This window comes from Strix aluco, chromosome Z, assembly GCF_031877795.1.
Source record: "Strix aluco isolate bStrAlu1 chromosome Z, bStrAlu1.hap1, whole genome shotgun sequence".
Classification (NCBI taxonomy): domain Eukaryota; kingdom Metazoa; phylum Chordata; class Aves; order Strigiformes; family Strigidae; genus Strix; species Strix aluco.
Genome location: NC_133971.1, coordinates 16,980,423 through 17,000,510, shown reverse-complemented (window position 1 = coordinate 17,000,510; position 20,088 = coordinate 16,980,423). Strand labels below are relative to the sequence as shown.

The following is a 20,088-nucleotide window of genomic DNA, read 5'->3' as shown; positions in this document are numbered from 1 at the left end:
ATGGAAACAAACTGTGTCTAGGTATGCTAGATTTACTAGATATGTTGATCAGAATTCAACACAGCATATTAATGTTTTAGATACCTGTTTCCAAGAGGTAGTAAGTATTTAAAGAAGCATTGCTACAGAGCCAATTAGCTTCAAAATTATCAATACTAATATAAGAAGCATAGGAATATCAAATGAGAAGAGTGAAAACAGATGTTTAATTGCTTTATTGAGTGCTTTAATTTTTACCTTAATTTCTGCTCTGGCTCTATGAGGAAACAGCCGTCCAATCAAGGAGAAGTCTGTTCCTACCATACTGATAGCATAAAAGAACATGTCTGTTTCTGGAGGGAAAAAAAAATAAATAGAAGAAGATACACACACTTAAGTACTTAGTTAACTATCCTTCTGGCTACCTAAACTAAAAAACACCTTTCAAACTTAATGCAATGAGATCGACAACTTTAAGGCTATATACTGTGGCTGCAAGTTCAGCTGAGCTGGAGTGAGAGTGTTATTTCACCTAAGTAACTTTAATAACATTTGCCGAATAAACTATTAATAGAAAGAATTGTCTAATCTATTACAAAACTACAGAATGTGAAATATGTTTTGTAAAGCTAGTAAATCAAAGCTAGCCAATTCCAAATTGTAAATGTTTATTTTTATTATGAACACAACCACAAAAAGAAAACAGAAGAAAGCATGTGCAAAAATACTATCTCCATTATTACTGGTTAACAGGAAAAGAGTGCATTCCAAGAGCAGCGCAGTTGTCATGGTTTGCAGTTGTCATGGTTTAAATCCGGCTAGCAACCAAACACCATGCAGCCGCCCTCTCATGTTCCCTCGCCCGGGGGTTGGGGGGGTAAATTGGAGGAGTGAAGGGAGACTCATAGGTTGACATAAAAACAGTTTCATAATTGAAATAAAAACAGAGCAGTAACAATAAGAGAAAGTACAAACGGGTAATGCACAATGCGACTGCTCACCATCTGTGGCCCAATATCCAGCCCACTCCTGGCTAGCGATTGTGAAATACCAAGATCCCACAGTTGCAATCCCAGAAGCGAGAGACAACCCCCTCCTTCCTAGCCGACCCCTCTCTATATACTGAGCATGATGTTACATCATATGAAATATTCCATTGGCCAATTTGGGTCCAGTGCTCTGGCCGTGTTCCCCCCCAGCTTCTTGTACATCTGTGCACAGACAGGACATGGGGAGTTGGAGAGTCCCTGATGTCTCAGCAACAACTGAAAACATCAGTGTGTTATCAGCATTCTTCCCATACCAAGTCACAGCACCACTCTAGCTACTAAGAAAAATTAACTCTATCCCAGCCAAAAGCAGGACAACAGTGAATTCTGAAGTTACTTTTTCTATCTACAGTTGTAGAAAAACAGTTCCAATTGTAAAAAGTCTTGTGCAGTGTTGTCAGCCTAGAGGTAATTCACAGCACGCATAATAAAAAAACCAACCCACCCACCCATAAAAACACAGCTGTCCACGTGCACTGAAATCAGCCCACACATATATGGCTTAAATAATTTATTCCTGCCCATGCTGGAAGAACCAAGTAAAGATGATGTTAAGAAGTGCTACCTGTTCCATATAGGGCTCAAATATCTGGACATCATAATCCAAAATTATGCTTCTGATAAGGCAGACTAGCATTTCCACAGTATCTAAACTTCCATGACAGAAAAAATTCACAGGCAGCCTACATATCATAAGACACTGGATTTTTTTAAATATGCCAATTTTCACAGTAAACATCAGCCTGTTGTAAAAGTCTGGAGGGTTGAGACTACGTCACATAAGTAGATCCATTTACTCCACTGGAAATAAAAATTGTTGAGTACAAAGCACACATAGAAAACAGAATTTTCTGCAGGCTCAAAACTTGAAACCAAAAATATACTCACCTTTATTTGACCATGGTTTCGTGTAAAAACTTTTTCTGAAGCTGGAATATGTAGTTGTAGAGCCACGCTCAAAGATGGGATCATTTTCTTCTACAACACATGGACCTTTTGTTCTTAGAACTTCTACAGTTAAACTGGAAAACCAAACACACAAAGAGACTTATCTGAAAATATTGCTAACAAGACCCATAGTAGATGTTTATAAGATAGCTATTCAGATTTTCCTGCCACAAATCAGAGTTTGTACTATATAATCAGGCTTAATCACTACATTGATATGTATTTTAATGGGAGAATGCAGTAAGAAACCATTATCCTACTAAGCGTGTGCAACTAAACTTGCTTTTCCCTTTTTATAAAATACAGTACAAACATAATTAAATATCCTTTAAAAAAATTGTCTTTTTAACATTCAAGAAGATTATTTTGCACAACCACAAGAGTCCTCTGTATCCTTTCAGAATACTTTCACATTCTTTTACCAGGACTGCTCTATCCTTACACCTTGGCCTAAATCTCATGCTAATAATACATTCGGAAAACTCAATACTTTGATAATCTAATACTTTTAAAAAAGCCATATTCTAAGCAAAGTTAATGAAAACACTGACAGCTGGATAAAGCAGCAACATGCAGGATGCAAAGCTGGAGCAAATCCTACTGACAACCAGATAACCTCAGACACTGGTATCTGTGAGAAACAATTTAATTAAATAGAAAACATTTGCAAGTTTGACAAATATTCAGTATTCATTCACTGTAATAAAATATGACCTATTCCCATCTATCTTCTTCCCCAGAAACATTTCTCAGAGAAAGTTTGCCACTACTGAGATGCAGGTAACTGCTGCTCATATTTTGTCATACATTTGCACTGTCCTAAGTTAGGATAGCTCAACTCTCAACACAAATACACTCACATTCGTCCCTGTCCAAAGTAACTGTTCTCTATCCACAAACTAAGCAGCAATGTAGTATATATTGTCCATGAGTCAGACACAGATTTTGCTACCTTTCTTCATCCAGAATAATTGACCCATCTTCTGCTACTTTCACACGAGGAACTAGAAGTGGACCATCCTGACTCTCCTCCCCATTTTCTGCTTCTTTCTCCTCATCTTCCTCTTCATGATCAGGAGTGCTTTTCTCTTCATGTCTACAATTTTAAGAGACCAAGCAAAAATATTACTTTTGTTAGCATTTTGAATTGCTGCTCTGTATGCCAGATATTCAATGATTTAATGAATCACACAGCAATGCAACCCACCAGCAAGTTAGTCAATACATAAACTCTGGAATCTGCTTTTCATTCTATTGTAAAATGGACAAATCCAAAACCGTAATACTGAAAGCAAAATGTTCTTTAACTGCTCTCCCCTCCCAAATTACAATTTTTTATAAGTAAGGGCTGTGATATTGAAACAGTAGAAAAAAAAAAAAAGAGACCTACACTGTTAGTATTACCACAGAAACATGTTTTTTTCCCCAATATCAGAAAACTTTTTAACCGTAAGGACTTCCATCACCAAAACTTACTCTTTCATTTGACCCAGTGCAGAATTTTTTTCTGTTCTTTTTTCTTCTGCCAGTGAAGACCTAGAATTTTACAAAAAGCTAGACATGAATGTTTGTACAGATAGATTTCTGCTTCATTCCACAAAACCTGCTTTTAGTGGACAAAGAAGCAAAGCTTGTTTGCATTTCTTTGTACCACATCTAGATTTGAGTCTAAATGAACCACCACCCCTGCTTAATGAATTTTGCTTCTTTTTTTGTATAAAGAAGGACAAGTTTATATGATTTCAAGCAGTAATCCATTGTACGAGTACAGGGAATTTGAGAGCATTTGGTTCATTACTTGCTTAGGACTATTCAACATAAAAGAAAAGGTAACAAGGAAAGTGATAAATAGAACACATAAGCACACAAACATTAACAAGTCAGGTCATAACAGAAAACTCATTACTGAGAGGAAGCACAGGACTTGGATAGCTGTACTTATGTTCATGTGATTTTTTTTGGTAGTTGCAGGAAAAGGCCCTGCTCTGTCTGTGGTAGTCTGTGCAGCCAGCTGCGTAAGTGTTCCCTGCATCCGTGCACCTCTGGGATGCTCACTCAGCCCTGCTACTGACAAAACGTGCAAAGGGAACAGTAGCAGCTACATCCATCGAGCTGGAATGGAGAAACCTCATGGGTCTTGCAGTGTGTTCTGCGCTTCAGCACCCAGGAAGGAGGAATGCTTAGCTTCCTGTAGTCCACTAGATTTGGCAGGTAGTTGTAACATCCCTAGCAGCCATAACTAGAAATTTAACAGTCACTAGGAAAAAAAAAATAAATTTCTATTATTCTGCATTTGTACAGAGATAAATCAACACTGGGGAGAAGTTCATGTTTTTATATTTCAACAAGTACACTGATCTCCATTCTCATTTCTGTATGAAGACTGAGCAGCTGTGAAAATGTCTGGAAGCTTTCATTACTATTGCAACAATACTGGATCTGTGTTAGATATTTCAGATTCAAGAACTCTGCTTTTCACAGTTATTGAATTGGTAGAAAAAGAAAAATAATTTAAGCTAAGGAGAGAGAGAAAGAGTCATACTTACTTCATAGGATTGTTTTCTGGCAGATAGTATATCAAGTCTCTCATGGTCATTTTAGAACGATCTAGTGGAGAATGTCCTTCAATTATTGGAGGCCTGTGTTTCAACTGTTTCCATATGAAAAGAAAAACCAACCTTAAAGTCACCCTGAAAGTACTTTATATTACACAAATGAGTATTTGTTTACTAAGTACCCCATTCGGGGGATTTTGTCATTTCCCTCCCCTGCCCCCAGCAACTGAAGTAAGTTTATCTTAAAAGTGTACCTTTGTCAGAGAGGACACCACAGACCCTTAAGTGACTTACCCTCTCAGAGAAATTCAATACTTGGCACAAGTGAAAAGTTATTCAAAATTACAGAATTCAGACAATGATCAAATTGAAAGAATATGAAAAACCCCAAATCCCAAGCTTCTTACAGCACACCTCTCCACTGTATTACCAACTGTGGAACTTTCAAAAATGGAATATTAACTATAACGTAATATCGTGCCAAAAAGGCTTGTGGGTCCAATCAAATGAAAACATACACAATTTCACAAGAAATCTGTATTATGAGGGAACACAGTGCTTCTACTGCTTATAAAAAGACTAAACCCATACAGAGTTACAAGATAATCACAGACTATTAGTAGTAAGCAGCTGATGATCATCAGAAAACACTACTACAGAGAGAAAATGTATGTTAGGTGAATCACACATCTTTGCCCTTCACAGATCAGCACTGCTCAACACAGAAGCCTACCATCCGCTCTTTCTTCAACTCTTCTTTAAGCATTTCCCTTAACTTCCGAGCTTTGAGGATCCTTTCACGGTCAGAACACGCTTGTTTCTCTTTTACAGGAGCAGGTTGCATAGGTAGCTTTTCCTCCTGCGTTCCTGATCTTTCCTGTGTTGGTCTCTCCTTGAGTGGGGAGGGTACATTCTTCTGCGAAGTATCATCATTTTTCTGAGCAGCTACACCTACAGTTTGTTCTTTGTTCACCAATTTTTTTAGTGGGGAAAACTGTGGCACCTGTGGCACAGGTGTTTTCTTTTCAGGCAGCATGGGAGACTTTGAAGAGCTTTCAACATTACTCTTTTCTGATGGAGAGGAATCCTTCTGAAGTGAAGCACTGCCATCAGGAGTCTGTGATGCTCGCCTCGGTGGTTTTGATGCAGAATGCTGAGCAGATAAAGGTCCAGCTCTGGGTTTGACAAGATTAGGCATGGTGGAGATTCGTTTTCTTCTCTGCATAGGCATCTCTGCAGGTTTACTAGCTTCTCCAGCATCATTTGAGCTATCAGCCTTGTCATCACTGGAAAATTTTTAAAAGAGTATTCTGAAATACTTTACAGTGACAGATTTGTAACTCTTACTTTCAAGATATGTTTATGTGTCAATCAGTATAAACACAGTTCTATAAAAATGCAGTTATATATAAGAAGCCAAACTAGACCCAACCCATAGCTAGTATTTCCTCAAACTAATCAGCTGTAAGAACTAGTATATTATTTTCTAATATTCATGTTACTGTTACAAGCTAGTTGACCAATAACACTAAACTTACATGTTCCTTCCCTTCCCTCCCCTTTTTTGGAAGGTTCTCTACTTTCAACTGAGAATACCAAACACCATAATATAATAAAGCTTTATAAATAAATAACTCACATAACTTAGGTGACATATTAACATTTTAATAGAGCTACATGCAACAAGCAGTTTCATGACTTTGTTTTACAATCAATCTGAACATTCCTCTTATGCATTTGCAAGTAGATGATATGTAAACCGTGAGCTCCAAAACAACTTCAGCAGTCAAAGCGGCTGCTGTTCTTCTACTGCTCACACTTAACACATCAAAAGTAGCCTTTCAGAGGCACCAACTTTTAGCTTCCTTGGAAAGCTTTCTTATTTAAGTATTTTCTCCATCACTTACACAGAAATAATTTTCAAAGTGCAAGCAAAACTGCCAACCATGTGATCTTTCTAAATCTACACACACCTCCTTTAGCTCCTTGGCTGTGGCTCACAGTAAGACTGCAGCAGAATTTTAACTGAGTCATAAAGAGTTTTTTTAATTTTGCATTGGAACTATGCCTTCTGTCTGTACAGAAGGACAACCACACCCGTGGTTCACTTAGCCATCTTCAAAAACAGTCAGAAGCAAATGCCTTTGAAGGAATATAAGAAGAGCATAAACATACAGCGAAACTTTTCCAAATCCTCTCCAGCTACTGTCTGTGACTCAGGCAAATAGAGAAACATCACCTGCAGCATTCAACAGCCTCTGTTAAATGGCTGAATCATTTTGTCCCACACTGTGAGTTCATATACATTTCTAGTACACAGAACATCCCTCAGCAAGGAGTTCAGGAGCCTTACTACATGATGCCTGTCTGTGTGTTTTGAATGAGGTCCTTCCTTGCAAGTTCCATTCAACATCCTGTGGTTTTTGTACAACAAAAGACAGTGGAAAGCAATTCTTTGTTTGTCTTCCCTATACCTGTGTTTTGTGGAGTTTTTAATCAGTGCCACACCAGGTTTCTGAACAGTTAAACAGAACTTAGCAGAAACTGTATTTAAAAAAATAAACCTTACACTCAGAGAATTTTCACTTCCCTGATAATCAACAAAACCCACTCAGCATTTTTAAAACAAAACAAAGGAAAGCAACTAACACTACAGATACAGGTTTGAGCAGCTATGAGGGAATGCCTTAGGTTGGAAGGATAAATATGCAAGATACTTTCCCATCTGCCTTTACTTTTCTTGCAGACCACACAACAAACACACTGTGCTGTATGTCACCAATTCTACCAATTACAAAACAAATCAAACTGTGTGACTTCCCCCAAATCCACTCTTCCTGAATCTTCAGAGGCACCCAGGTGGCCCATCTTTAAAATCCATCATCTAAAGAGACAGCTCCCCAAGAAACTAATACCGCCTACTCTGCAATAAATTCCTAGGCCTGCTCTCTCCTATCTGGTTGCTGTACACCTCCAAAAGCAACCAAAAAAATTTAAGATGCTACTCAGTGGAATTTAGGGTGACAGGGGCAAGAAGGGAGCACTCTCAACTGTGCCTTTTCTACTTGCTCCCAGGACTAGAAGTTCCCCCAAGAGTCTCCTACTACCTTCTCCCTCCAGCTGAGCTGTGGAATCTACTACAGCGCTCCAAGCATTCCACATGTCTCTTCTTGTAAGTGCATCATCTCCCAAACCTGTACCTTGGAAGAAGCTTGTTCCTAGCCACATCCCACACATTTCACTGCACTGGCAAACTGAAGAGGTTTGTACACTGTATTCAACGCAAATGGTTTCCATCACAGTGTTAAATTTCTTGTAACTGCTCCACTTCTTTAAAACAGCAGGATGTGGTTTTGTGGATTCGTACAGTTGGATATTTTCCACGTGTATTGAGGAAAATATTTTATAAGCTTGTTACTTATATAGCAAAAGCCTATTTTTCAAGCCACATGAATATTCTTCCTTTCAGAGGCATTGGTGTCTAGTTTACACTAGATTACACTGAAGCACCCATTAAATTACCAATACAAGTCTGTAATAAATCTGCTGAATCTGCAACAGCACCACATAATTAAAAAATAGCAACTTTATCTTCATTTAAGAAAAAAGTATTGGGTAACAAAAGATTCAGTAACCTGATCTCTGTAACACACAAATTTTATAAATAAAATCTTAAAGAAAGACATCCTTACAGCACAATGCAAAACAAGTTTAAATATAAAGGATGTAAGATACAAGCTGAATAAAAGGCAGCATGGGTTTACCAAAGACACACCACACCAACTAGTCTGGTACCTGAATTTCTAGTCACAGGACAGAGAAGACTGTAAGAAGACATTGTAATATGCCATAAAGGACAAATTTCAACTAAAACAATAAAAGTATTCATGCAAGAGGCAAAGACAACTAGTTAAAAGAAGTGAGAATGTTGTTCTGAAGAGCAATTATCAGACTGGGGAAATGTCCCGAAGAACTGCTCTGTACTGCTTTTGGCAGGGAGAGAGTTAATTTTCTTTACAGTAGCTCATATGGTGCTATGTTTCAGATCTGTGACCAAAACAAGGTAGACAGCACACACATGTTTCAGCTATTGCTGACAAAGGGATATTCCGTACCACCTGGTGTCGTGCTCAGCAGTAAAAGCTGGGGGAAGAAGGAAGAAAGGAGGACATTCAGAGTGATGGCGCTTGTCTTTCCAAGTAACCACTACATGCGCGAAGCCCTGCTTTCCTGGGGATGGCTGAACACCTGCCTGCGGATGGGAAGTGGTGAACGAATTCCCGGTTTTGCTTTGCTTGTGTGCGTGGCTTTTGCTTTACCTGTTAACTGTCTTTATCTCAACCCACGAGTTTTCTCACTTTTGCCCTTTCGATTCTCTGCCCATCCCACCGCGGGGTGGGGGGGGGCAAGAAAGTGGCTGTTCGAGGTTTAGCGGTCAGCCGGGGATAATCCACAACAGGGAGGTCCTGAAGGACTGGTCCTAGGACCAACCTTACTATTCATTTCCGTTGCAATGAACAGCACTTAAAAAATTAAACAATCAAAAAGAAAAAAACCCAGAAAGTTCTCCTTCGCTAATGCATGAAGTAAATAGAAAACAGGAAATGCTGTAAGAATGCAAAATCATTCAGCTACGGAGCGCAAAGCATTTTTGCTGTACACAGCAAACTGGAACTCCCTACTGCTGCGGTGCCAGAAGAACTGAGTATCGGACCACACTAGGCCCCTCCTTTGCAGTCTTAACTTATGTATTATTTCAAGCACCTGCAGTGCAACGGCGGTAAAGAAACGCAGGTTTTGCTTAGGTTGCAAATCCATACACCCAGAAGTCGCTGCGCGATCACCACATACACAACTGCCACTCGGCACCGACCGGCGGGCAGCGCAGCACCTATTTCAGGAGGTCTTCAAGACGAGACAACCGCCACCCGTATCAGGGACAGCCGGGAGGCGACAGGCCGTGACAACAAGCATTACTGGAGAGCCAGCCACCACTACATTCACAGGGTCTTCCGAAGGGCGGCGGGGGCGGCTCCCCCACCTCCCCAGGCCCGTCCCACTCCCGGGGATACACGGCCGGGCGGTGGCAGCGGTCCATGCAAGACCCCACCGGGGGAGCCCCGCGGCACGGCCCACCCCCCCTTCCCACACCCTGGGCTGCCGCAGGGCCTCGCTGGGACTCACCTCTCGGCCTGCCGCGCGGCCGCCGGCGGCTCGGCCGCCTCTCCCGTCGCGGCCCCTGCTCTGACAGCCGCCGGGGAGCCCAAGCCCTGAGGCTCCGGGTCCGTCGCTCCGCCGGTGACCCTGCCCGCGGGCCGCACGTTGGGCCGCACGTTGAGGCGGGCCCGGCGGAACATGGCGCCGTCGGCTCGCTCCTGACGCTCGTTAGAGGCACGTGCGCGCCCGCCCGCGAACCCGGCGCCAGCGGCGCGCGCTCCGGTACGGCGGCGGGCTCGACCGCCTCACGGCATGTCACCGGCCCGCAGCGCGCGGCGGCAGGAAGGGGCGGGGCGAGCCGGGGGGCGGTGGAGCGTGTGCGTCGAGGGCGGAGGTTGGTGCCTCAGTCGCTCGGGAGACTTTTTATTTGGGTTTTTTTCCTTAATTCAGGCACCTCATAAACAGCTGGCCAGGCGTTAGTTTTGCCCACGATGATCAATTTTAAGCAAACAAGGGAGGCTCCTGTTGTCCCCAAAACAGGGTTCTTCACCCCGTCTGCAAAGAGACAATTAACACAGAGTTGAGATACTTGTATTTGTTACAGTCCTGCACAGAAAAGGGTGCTGGGCATTCCAAGTGGCCAGCACACCGAGTTACAAACACACACCATGTTTATTTGATGCTGAACACACAAGCACACGCCTCTATACATAACTATTGGTTAGTATTTTATCACAGTATCATCCATTGGCTAGTTTTATGCTTCTCTTTTGTTTAAAGTTACAGTATCTACCTATTAATGTACGGTGCTCAAAGAGTTAGGGGCTTCATGAAGAGGTAACAAGTTATAGAAGTTGGTTTTCATATTATAATCAGCTAAATTCACCTAAAGGACACAAAAATAGGAATTTTCCACAGCATCGTTTCATATCAGCATTCTGTTGGTCATAAATCTTAACAGTAATTCTATCCTAGAACTATGCAACCATGGATGTTTATAGCAATAGTAATGCTCGTTACGAAACAAAACTTAAAATTCTGAGCTGCGGATCACATGAGAAACATTGGGGTTTGTCTTTTGCTAATTTTTTTCTCTTTTTTACAACATTCTGCAGCTGGGAATGAGTTTTTCTGTGGGAGGGCTTGGGCAGTATTAAAAAAAAAAACATCCTCGGATAGGGAAAAGCATGCTTTCGCTCTCAGTGGGCAAAACTAGAGAAGGCGAGTAGTGTCCAAAGAAAGCAGCAACTAAGTGTTTTGGTTTTGTTCTTTTTTAACTTTGGTGATTTTAACAGACAATGATCTGTAATGATTTATTTTTCCACTTGATCAAAACCACGTACTCTTATACAACGACGTTTCAAAATCACATTTTCCTCCAGTCGTACAATTCCAGCCCCCTCTGAAGCCTCCCGCTCCTGGCCAGAGCTCAGCGGGGCTTGCGCCGCTGTTACTCGCTCCGACACCGAGCGCACCCACCCCGCCCGCTACGACGCTTCCCCTCACTTTACGGCAGCCTGACGCTCCCAGAGCTCACCGCGCGCCGCACCCGACCGCACCCACGCGGAAGAGGTCGGGGCCGCAGTGACGAACGCGACGGCCGCGAGGGCGCCTCCTCCCTCTCCTCGCCCGCCCCCGCCCGGTCGCAGCCCGCTGATTGGCCCAGCCCTTTGGTCGGCGTGCCACGTCCCGCGCGCCGCAATGACGTCAGGGGGCAGCCGAGGTGTTATAAGGGGCGTCAGCGACAAGCGGGAGCTAGACGGCGGCTGCTAGCGGGGAGGTTTGCCGGCAGGTTGACGGCGGTGGCGGCAGCGGGGCTGCGTGGCCTGAGCGTCTCACGATGACACGTGAGTGCCGGCAGTCCTTAGGGGGGCTGCTCCGGGGCCCTGTCGGGTGAGCGGGCGGTGGGCCTTTGGCCGCCCCACCGGCACGGCGGCGGGCCGGTCGGCTCCAGGCCGGTGGAGAAGTGCGGCCTGGGCGCGACGCCGAGGGCCGCCCGGCGGTCGGTCCGGCGGAGCGGGGCGGCCGCGGTGTGGTGCTGCCTCGGGTCCTGGTTCTTACGGATTTGGCGTCTCCGTGGCGAAATCCGCGACGAGTGCTTGGGCCGGTGGGGTTGAGGCTTCCCACATCCTGCCGCCGCACTAGGCTTGGAGGAAAAACATTCTCACCCCGTCCCCTGGCGTAGCTGTGTTGGGGGGCGGGGAGGAGGAAGAAAGGTGGTGCTATGCTGGAACAACAGTAACGCTCAGTTTCAGTCCTGGCTACCGTCCAGTCTGTAAATAAAGGGCTTTTACATCACTGCCGAACACTTTATACGACGTTGCTTAAATGGTGGTTGTTAAGGCTGTCGTTGAAAGGGCAACGGGACTTGCTAATCACCACCTTATTCAAAAGTAATGTTGGTGTATCTACTCTAAAATGGCGGAGAACTGTGAACTAAAACTAGAATACTTCGGCTCATCTAACTGCTGAGGTTACTGTTTTGGTTTCTGAGTATTGTACTTGGCAATACAGAAACCGCCTGTGTTTAACTGAGGAGTTGCTTTTATGTTCACACTTAAAAATACATAGCTTCAAAGCCACTGTACTGCTGGAAGTGCAGATGAAGACCTGGATCGTAAACAGTCTGTGCATAGATCAGATCTTGAATGTGAGGAAGAGACAGGTCTATGGCCTTTGTTGATATTTTTTCCCCTGTTCTGTGTGCTGATAGAATAAACATAGCTTAAGGTTAAAAAGAGGCACAGCATCCCCCACCTGAGCATAGCAGAAGGATAACATTTCATTTTAGGATGACCTAGTTTAATAGAGTGTCTGAAATACTAGAGGTAAAGCTGTGGTGTGCTACCCTACAGTCTAGTCTTAACTTTAGTACATGTTTCCAGAGTTCAGCGCTTTGTTGTCAATCAGATCTGGGCTAGATGCTGTGATTTCAAATGGACATACAGTAGAACAGAATAAAAATGGATTTCTTACTAACAACTACTTACTGTGTCTCTGAATTAATAAATTCATGGTACTTGTTGCAGTGCCATATTTCAGGGTACCTGAAAACTGAATGAATTTGTGAAGATGGTGATTACTAGATGAATTGGAGGGGGGTTTTGTCACTTGTCTTCCATTACTGCTTTGTTCTTGCATCAAATGGCTCTGGTTACTTTTGCTTTTTATTTTTGGGACACTGTGGCAGGCACTTTTCTTCTGCTTTAAGATCTACCATGTGATTAGATCCGTTGCTGCTCAGAAAGAACCCTAGGGATGATGACCTCAGTAGCCAATCCTTACTGCCATTCTCTTTGACATCTTTACAGTAGAGATGATTACTGCTTGTTCCAGTGCTATTCAGAGGTCTTTCGCTTATCTTCCTTTTGAATAATAGCCGGATCTTGGAGTTGGAAGAGCAGGGACAGGTTGAACTAAGGCCTGTGTCTTGCAGAGGCAGGCAAGGATGGAGATGTTCAGACACAGGTGTAAGCAGGAAGGGTGTACTGACCTGTATGCTTGAAGTTCACATTAGAGGAAGCTGAATTGTCTTCTGTCAGGACTGGACCATGCTTCATAGAAGATTTAGGTTGATCTTACAGAATGTAGAAAACAGCACCGTCTCCCTTGGAGCTAGGGATACCCAGGTGAAGTACTGGAGCCAAACAGGCCTTGGCAATGTTTACTTGGAAGTAGGGGTGGTACAAGTAAGTTTCTTTTCAAAGAGTTGTTTGGCTCTGTATGCCTTGTGTGCATACTGCATTGTTCTACTTTTCTACCTGCTCTGCTTTGCTGTGCAGAAGTGGCAGACAAGTTTTTCAGTGATGCCATTCAGTTTGGTTCTTAAGTTTACAGTCTTACTGTTAAAGAAGCAACAGATCAGTCTGGTGTTAGTTGCTCTGCAGTTCAGACCCTGGGTTTCCTGAAGCAGAGCCTTAGGCATTGAATCTCAAAAAATAATTAATTTAATAGAGTGGTACAGCAGCAGGATCAGCTCAAGCTGGGTGCCTCTGGGGAGGAACCCCAAAGAAAGAAATCCCTGGACAATTATACCCTTACAGACTATGCATCCCCCCTTCACACATTCTCCATGCATCTTTCATGTGCCCTTTGGTCCAGTGGTGATTCTGGCCTGAAATCTTCCAACACCTTCGGATTCCATATTGGATTTCTTCACTGTCTCCAGGCAGGTTGTTATCTTGTCTAGTTATAGCTGCTGTTGACACTTGTATCCTCCTTTTCTGGTTTGTGCTGGCTCTGAAGGCCTCATTTTGCTTGAGTAGGTACAAGTTCAGTACAAGTTCAGTAAATCTAAGCAAAAGTTTACAGCTTGCTGGCCTAAGGCTTTGACAAATGTAGCTACTTATGCTAAGTGAACAGCATACTAAATCATGCACCATTACAAGTCTAAGCGGTTCATTCTATTTAGATCTTACTTATTTAAAGTTAAACAACTAATATGTTCTTAACATTACCATGTGTGTGGAATAACTTTGCAGATACCCTGCACAATGTTTGCTTGGACAGGAAGGAGGTGCATAAGGTTAAGGGTGGAGGGTAACTGCTATATGAATTCTTACTATAGCAGTGTGTTTCGACTTCCCGCCTCTCTTTTCATGATAAAAAATACTTAATTTCTTTAAGCACCACAGAAGACCTGTTCATTGCTGACAGGTCATTGTCTTCATATGACATTAATGCCTCCAGAGCACCATGAAACTCAAGAATCATTTATAGCCTGGAATGTATCATCTGCTCATGAGTCATCAAGTTCTAATCCACACCAGTACTGCTACATATAGTTAGCTGTTTTACTTAAGTTTCCAAACACATAGTGATCCTTCTTCTACATGGACTTTGGGGACAAGATAGTATTTGAGTGTAATTAATTGAATGGACTAACAGTCCATCACAAGCAAAGTAGGTAGAACAACCATAACTGTGCCCTTGCTGCCAAGTTAAGGAAACACCTACACAGAGAAACTCATAAAATGAGGAAGATTGAAAAATACAGATGTTGGTTCACAATGAAATCTAAAAAGCATGCACAGGAAAGAAAGCTATGAACAGAAACCCATAATAGTGTATGGACAGGACCTTTCTGAATGCTTGTTTGCTAATTCCTTCAGTAGCATGAAAATACTCTCGCATGTGAACAGCATCAGGGTTGTCCACTCTGTGCAGGGACATATGCATGCACCTGTTTTGGGGAAGTAGTAAGTTGTTTTATTCTAAACAAGGCATCTTAATGAGGAACTGGAGTTTTTGTTGTGTCTTAACTTGAGCTTTGTTAGCCCCATTTCTTTTGCAGGGGGCTCTGTGGTATGTGGTAGGTAAACAAAATCTTGGGCTGAAGCTCCATAGCTGGCATAGCCTCCTACTGCATACATGTCAGCTGCCTCTGAGCAAAAATTTATTAAACCTACATACAGCTGCTTGTGTACTATGTGGTCTTGTCTGCTTTCATGGTTCCCAGAGTAAGGCTGAGCTTCTGGGCTATGAGTGCCCCATAATACATTATGAATCCTGTGTTAAATAGTTTTGGGGACTTTATCCAGTAAAAAGTAAAGCCAAGTGTGTGAGCACAGGCAGGACACAGGAACAACCACAAAACAAGTGCAAAGAGCAAATTCATTCCTGTTACCTCATGACTCGGGGGATCTCTGCAGCAACACACAGGCAGAGGCATGCAGGTGGGGATGCAGGCATTGCGGAGCCAGAAAAAGACAAAGAGACAAAAAGATCTTGAACCTTTGGCTTTCACCTGTGTATATCTGGGATTTTCGCAGGCGTACTTTTCCACTGCTTTGATCTTTCCCACAGCAGGGCAGGGATCTCAAGGATGTTCAATAAGGTGCCTCTGAGTTTCTCACAGGCCTGTGTTATCTAAACACAGACATTCTACCCATCAAACACACAGGGCTAAGCAACAATTAGTGTGATATATGTGGTTTTTGGCACCCCAGCTGCAAGTCACTTTGAGCATGTTTACAATCCTCCTTGCCAATCTTCCGTTGTATTCCCCACACCAAGGTTCCCATATATGTTAACTATACTGGTTATCTTCTAAGTGGCATCTGCAGAAGTGTATTCTTTCTGCAAATACATGTGAGGCCCATAACTGCTATTACTTAGTATGAGCAAGACTTTAAAAGTTCATGGTGCTTGACCATGAGATGTGATGGAATCCATCAGTGATTTTGTATGGCAACACTTGTGGTTTAGCCCAGAGGGCAACTGAGCACCACAGCCATTCACTCATCTCTTCTCCCTCAGGACTGGGAAGGAGAAAATGAAGAAAAATACTCAGGAATTGAGATAGGGAGGGGTAGCTCACCAGTTAGTCACATGCAAAAGACTGACTCATTGGGGGAAGAAAAAGAACATCACTTTAGTTCAAACTCTAACACAAACAACACTTAACAGAGTGGGACAGTGAGAAGCATTACCACATCTTAAAAACATCCCCCACTCCTTCTTCCCAGGCTCATCTCTGCTCCTGATCTCTCTACCTTCTCCCCACCCTGCAGCAGCGTGAGGGATGGGGGGTGCAGTCAGTTCGACACGTCTTCCTCCTCGGGAGGGATGGAGACTACTGCACACTCTTCCCCTGCTCCAGTGTGGGCTTCCTCTCACAGGAGACAGCCCTCCATGAACTTTCTCCGACATGAGTCCTCCCCACGGGCTGCAGCCGTTCCCATGTTGCTCTGGCATGGGTCACCCCCGCGTGTTTCAGGCCTCCCAGTGCTGAACTACAACAGCGGGGCCTTCCCACGGAGTCCCAGCCTCCCTTGGGTGCAGCTGCCTGCTCCAGTGTGGGGTTCTCCACAGGCTGCAGGGTGGCCTTTGCTTCACTGTGAACCTCCATGGGTGGCAGGAGGGCAGCCCTGCTGTCTCCCCACAGGACACAGAGGGGCTCTCTGCTCTGGTGCACCTCCCCCGCTTCTCCTTCCTTCCTTCCACTGACCTTGGTGTTTGCATAGGTGTCTGCCTCGCAATTCTTCCTCACAGGTCTCAACCCCCTCTCAGGTTTCCTTTCTTAAATATTATGACTTAAATGTTATCACAGAGGCGCAGCCACCATCGCTAATTGGCTCGGCCTTGGCCAGAGGCAGGTCTGACTTGGAGCTGGGGAAGCTTTTGAGAAGCTTCTCACAGGGGGCTACTGCTGTAGCCCCCTCCCCCACTACCAAAAACCCTGCTACTCACTCAAACCCAGCACACACTACAGACTGAAAGCAGATAGATGTTTCTGGACCCAAATACAGCCATTTGCTTTTTGATTTCTTAGAGGGCCTTGGGAAGAGTTTGAGGAAGCTATAAACTCTATCAGGCTGCCCTCATTTTAATGCTGTTCTTTCAGTCTAAAATTAATTTGTAAGCTGTATTGGATGCTGGAATCTGCTTGAGAAAGAGAGGATGGCTCTTCTTGGGATGAGTTACTGTTGTCATTTTGCCTGGGCTATTGAGGGGCCTTCAGTCTTTTATGTGAATCTGAATTATGTTTCTGGAAGGAATGTTGGAATGGCTTTTGGTGATCATTTGCATGTGACCTGTAGAAATGTAAATGTGAGAACTAACAGGCTTTCATGCCTCCCATTATGCACTGGAGGGAGAGACTGATGGAAGATACTGCCAACTACAGAAGATACTGCCATACCAGCTCTACAGATTGAGCCAAGCCTTACCACCTTTATAACGGACTTCTACCATGTGTAAAATGTGGTACCTTTATAAACCATGTATTATCTTGCAGGTGGGAACCAGCGTGAACTTGCCCGCCAAAAGAACCTGAAGAAGACTCAGGAGATCCACAAAGGGAAAAGGAAAGAAGATAGCTTGTCTGCTTCTCAGAGAAAACAGAGGTAAGATCTAGTAAAGTTGAGTGAAATGGTTGGGCAGAATAGGAGGGAAAAGACAACCGTATCCTGGGCTGCATCAAGAGAAGCATGACCAGCAGGTCAAAGGGAGGCAATTCTCCCCCTCTACTCTGCTCTTGTCAGACCCCACCTGGAGAACTGTGTCCAGCTCTGGGGCCCCTAACATAAGAAGGACATGGACCTGTTGGAGCGGGTCCAGAGGAGGCCACAAAGATGATCAGGGGCCTGGAGCACCTCCCCTGTGAGGACAGGCTGAGAGCATTGAGTTTGTTCAGCCTGGAGAAGAGGAGGCTTCAGGGAGACCTTACAGCAGCCTTCCAGTACTTAAAGCGGGGGTACAGGAAAGATGGGGAGGGACTCTTTATCAGGGAGTATAGGGATAAGATGAGGGGTAACGGTTTTAAACTGAAAGAGGGGAGATTTAGATTAGATCTAAGGAAGAAATTCTTTACTGGGAAGCTGTGGCTGCCCCCTCACTGGCAGTGTTCAAGGCCAGGTTGGACGGGGCTTTGAGCAACCTGGTCTAGTGGAAGGTGTCCCTGCCCAGGGCAGGGAGGGTTGAAACTAGCTGATCTTTAAGGTCCCTTCCAACCCAAACCATTCCATGATTCTATGATATGATAAAATGGGTCAGAAGGAACCCAGTGTCTTAGCTGAAACAGCATTTAAGTACTTTGCTTTGATTCACAGTCGATTCATATACCAGAGCATAAACCGTGGGTGTAGGTTTTACAGTATCTCTTGTTAAACAGATTTATTTTTGGTAAGACCTGTAAAGCTTTTATTTCCTTTAGGCAGCTTTTTGCCTATTATGAACATGAAAATATTGTGTAATACTTTCTTGAAGATGTTTGACCCATTGTGTCCTTCTAAAATCAAAAGAATTATATAAGGTCTACTAATCAAGTAACTTGTCTACCTCATGGGGTACTGTACTGAAAGCAACAGGATAATAGAAACAGTGTGCTCATGGCTGAGAAGTTTTATACTAATCTTTTTCCCTTGAAATGGGGGTTGCTAAAGGGCAAAACCAAGCTGGAGGAGACTCTACTTAGAAAAACAGCAGCCAGTATCTGAAATGCAACTTTTTTTCTTCACAGAGACTCTGAAATTATGCAGCAAAAACAAAAAGCAGCTAATGAAAGGAAGTCTCTGCAGGCAGGAGCAAAATGAGCTGCCTGAGTGGAGAATTGAACCAATGAAGCAGAAGGACCTAGAAGATCATTCATAAAAGTCTCTGGCCATTAAATGACTAAATGTCTATCTTGCAGAGTGGTTCAACTAGCATTATAGTATTTTCTGGTTAGCATAGGCTTAGTTGTCTGGAGTGCTGTTTTGAAACTGCCTACACTCTTCTGCATGCATATGAATAAAAGTATCAAGCAATAGCTTTACTCCAGCTTTTGCTGCATTTTTTGGTTTCACTTAATGGTTCCAGTGAAAATGAATTTCTGAATCCACAGTTAGACCAGATATTCTTGTCTTAATTCTTGAAGTACAGCTTCATCCAGAATGGAACACACTGTAGAATGTGCTTAAGCTTAAAGAGATCAGAACTGTAAATCTCAAATTATTTTTACAATAAAATGTTGCATGAGAAACACTGTCTAATCTGAAATTGTTATGCTTCATAATCAGTTGATTTCTAAGAAATTACAGAGAACACAAAGAATAGATAGAATTGTGGAAAAATGCAATGTAAGTATGAAAGTATAGCAGCATAAGTTTAAAAATTACAAGAAATGTTTGTTACAAGCAATATAATATGCAGTGGTAAGTCCACACTATAGAAGATGTCTGTCAAGTTGCAGACTTCATTGGTGTGAATCTACTACTGATACTGACTTCAGAGAATCTGCAGCTTCAAGTTAATGAGTTGTATGTGTAAGCAGATCTTGAAATTGCTGCTTCACCTAGCCTCAAGAATAAAACTTAGTGTGAGAAAACACAGTGCTGGCTTTATCAGCATGCTTGAGTGTGTTGTGTACTGAAAGAGTTTTAAATCTCTGGAAGGAGAGAACTTTGAAGCCTTGGCTTGTATAAGCTCTAATGGATCTAAGTGCATTCATATTGTTAACAGGCCCCGGCACAGTTTGAGGAGCGTTTGAAGGAAGATGTAGCTGGTTTTGGCAATGTAATAGCTGTAGTTGGTGAGAAATCAAGCATATTTTTTTGCTAGCTCTCAGTTGGCTCGGTCTTGGTTCCTGCTCTCAAGTTTGCCAGGCTTATCAGGGTGTGTTTTAAGGACATGAGTTCAACGGCATTACAGAATCACAGAATCATGTAGGTTGGAAAAGACCTTGAAGATCATCAAGTCCAACCATTAACCTAACACTGACCGTTCCCAACTACACCATATCCCTCAGCACTGTGTCAGCCTGACTCTTAAACACCTCCAGGGATGGGGACTCCACCACCTCCCTGGGCAGCCCATTCCACGCCTAACAACCCCTTCTGGAAGGAAATGCTTCCTAATATCCAGTCTAAACCTTCTCTGGTGCAACTTGAGGCCATTCCCTCTTGTCCTATTGCTCATTA

The 20,088-nt window shown here is 43.3% G+C and overlaps 2 protein-coding genes across 8 annotated transcripts in view; one reads left to right on the top strand and one right to left on the bottom strand.

The window, feature by feature from the left end:
• Nucleotides 1-10,009, bottom strand: part of BDP1 (BDP1 general transcription factor IIIB subunit) — a 54,277-nt gene extending 44,268 nt beyond the window's left edge. For 6 of the 7 annotated variants that reach the window (XR_012621517.1, XM_074811646.1, XM_074811647.1 and 3 more), the window contains exons 1-7: nucleotides 9,716-10,009; nucleotides 5,265-5,817; nucleotides 4,523-4,626; nucleotides 3,453-3,512; nucleotides 2,929-3,072; nucleotides 1,917-2,050; nucleotides 238-332 (exon numbers count right to left, since the gene is read on the bottom strand). Coding sequence is in view for 6 of the 7 variants with exons in the window: in XM_074811646.1 (XP_074667747.1) it covers nucleotides 238-332; nucleotides 1,917-2,050; nucleotides 2,929-3,072; nucleotides 3,453-3,512; nucleotides 4,523-4,626; nucleotides 5,265-5,817; nucleotides 9,716-9,888 (1,263 nt within the window). In the remaining variant the exon portion in view is untranslated. Of the gene's footprint in view, nucleotides 1-237; nucleotides 333-1,916; nucleotides 2,051-2,928; nucleotides 3,073-3,452; nucleotides 3,513-4,522; nucleotides 4,627-5,264; nucleotides 5,818-9,715 lie in introns of those variants that run through there. The other variant, XM_074811650.1, reaches the window with a different exon arrangement.
• Nucleotides 10,010-11,381: 1,372 nt separating this feature from the next.
• LOC141918401 (small EDRK-rich factor 1-like) lies at nucleotides 11,382-19,151 on the top strand. Its single transcript, XM_074812823.1, has 3 exons — nucleotides 11,382-11,535; nucleotides 17,427-17,535; nucleotides 18,651-19,151. Exons 1-3 carry the CDS (start codon nucleotides 11,529-11,531, stop codon nucleotides 18,721-18,723), a joined length of 189 nt encoding a protein of 62 aa, XP_074668924.1. The 5' UTR covers nucleotides 11,382-11,528; the 3' UTR covers nucleotides 18,724-19,151.
• The last annotated feature ends 937 nt before the right edge of the window (nucleotides 19,152-20,088 follow it).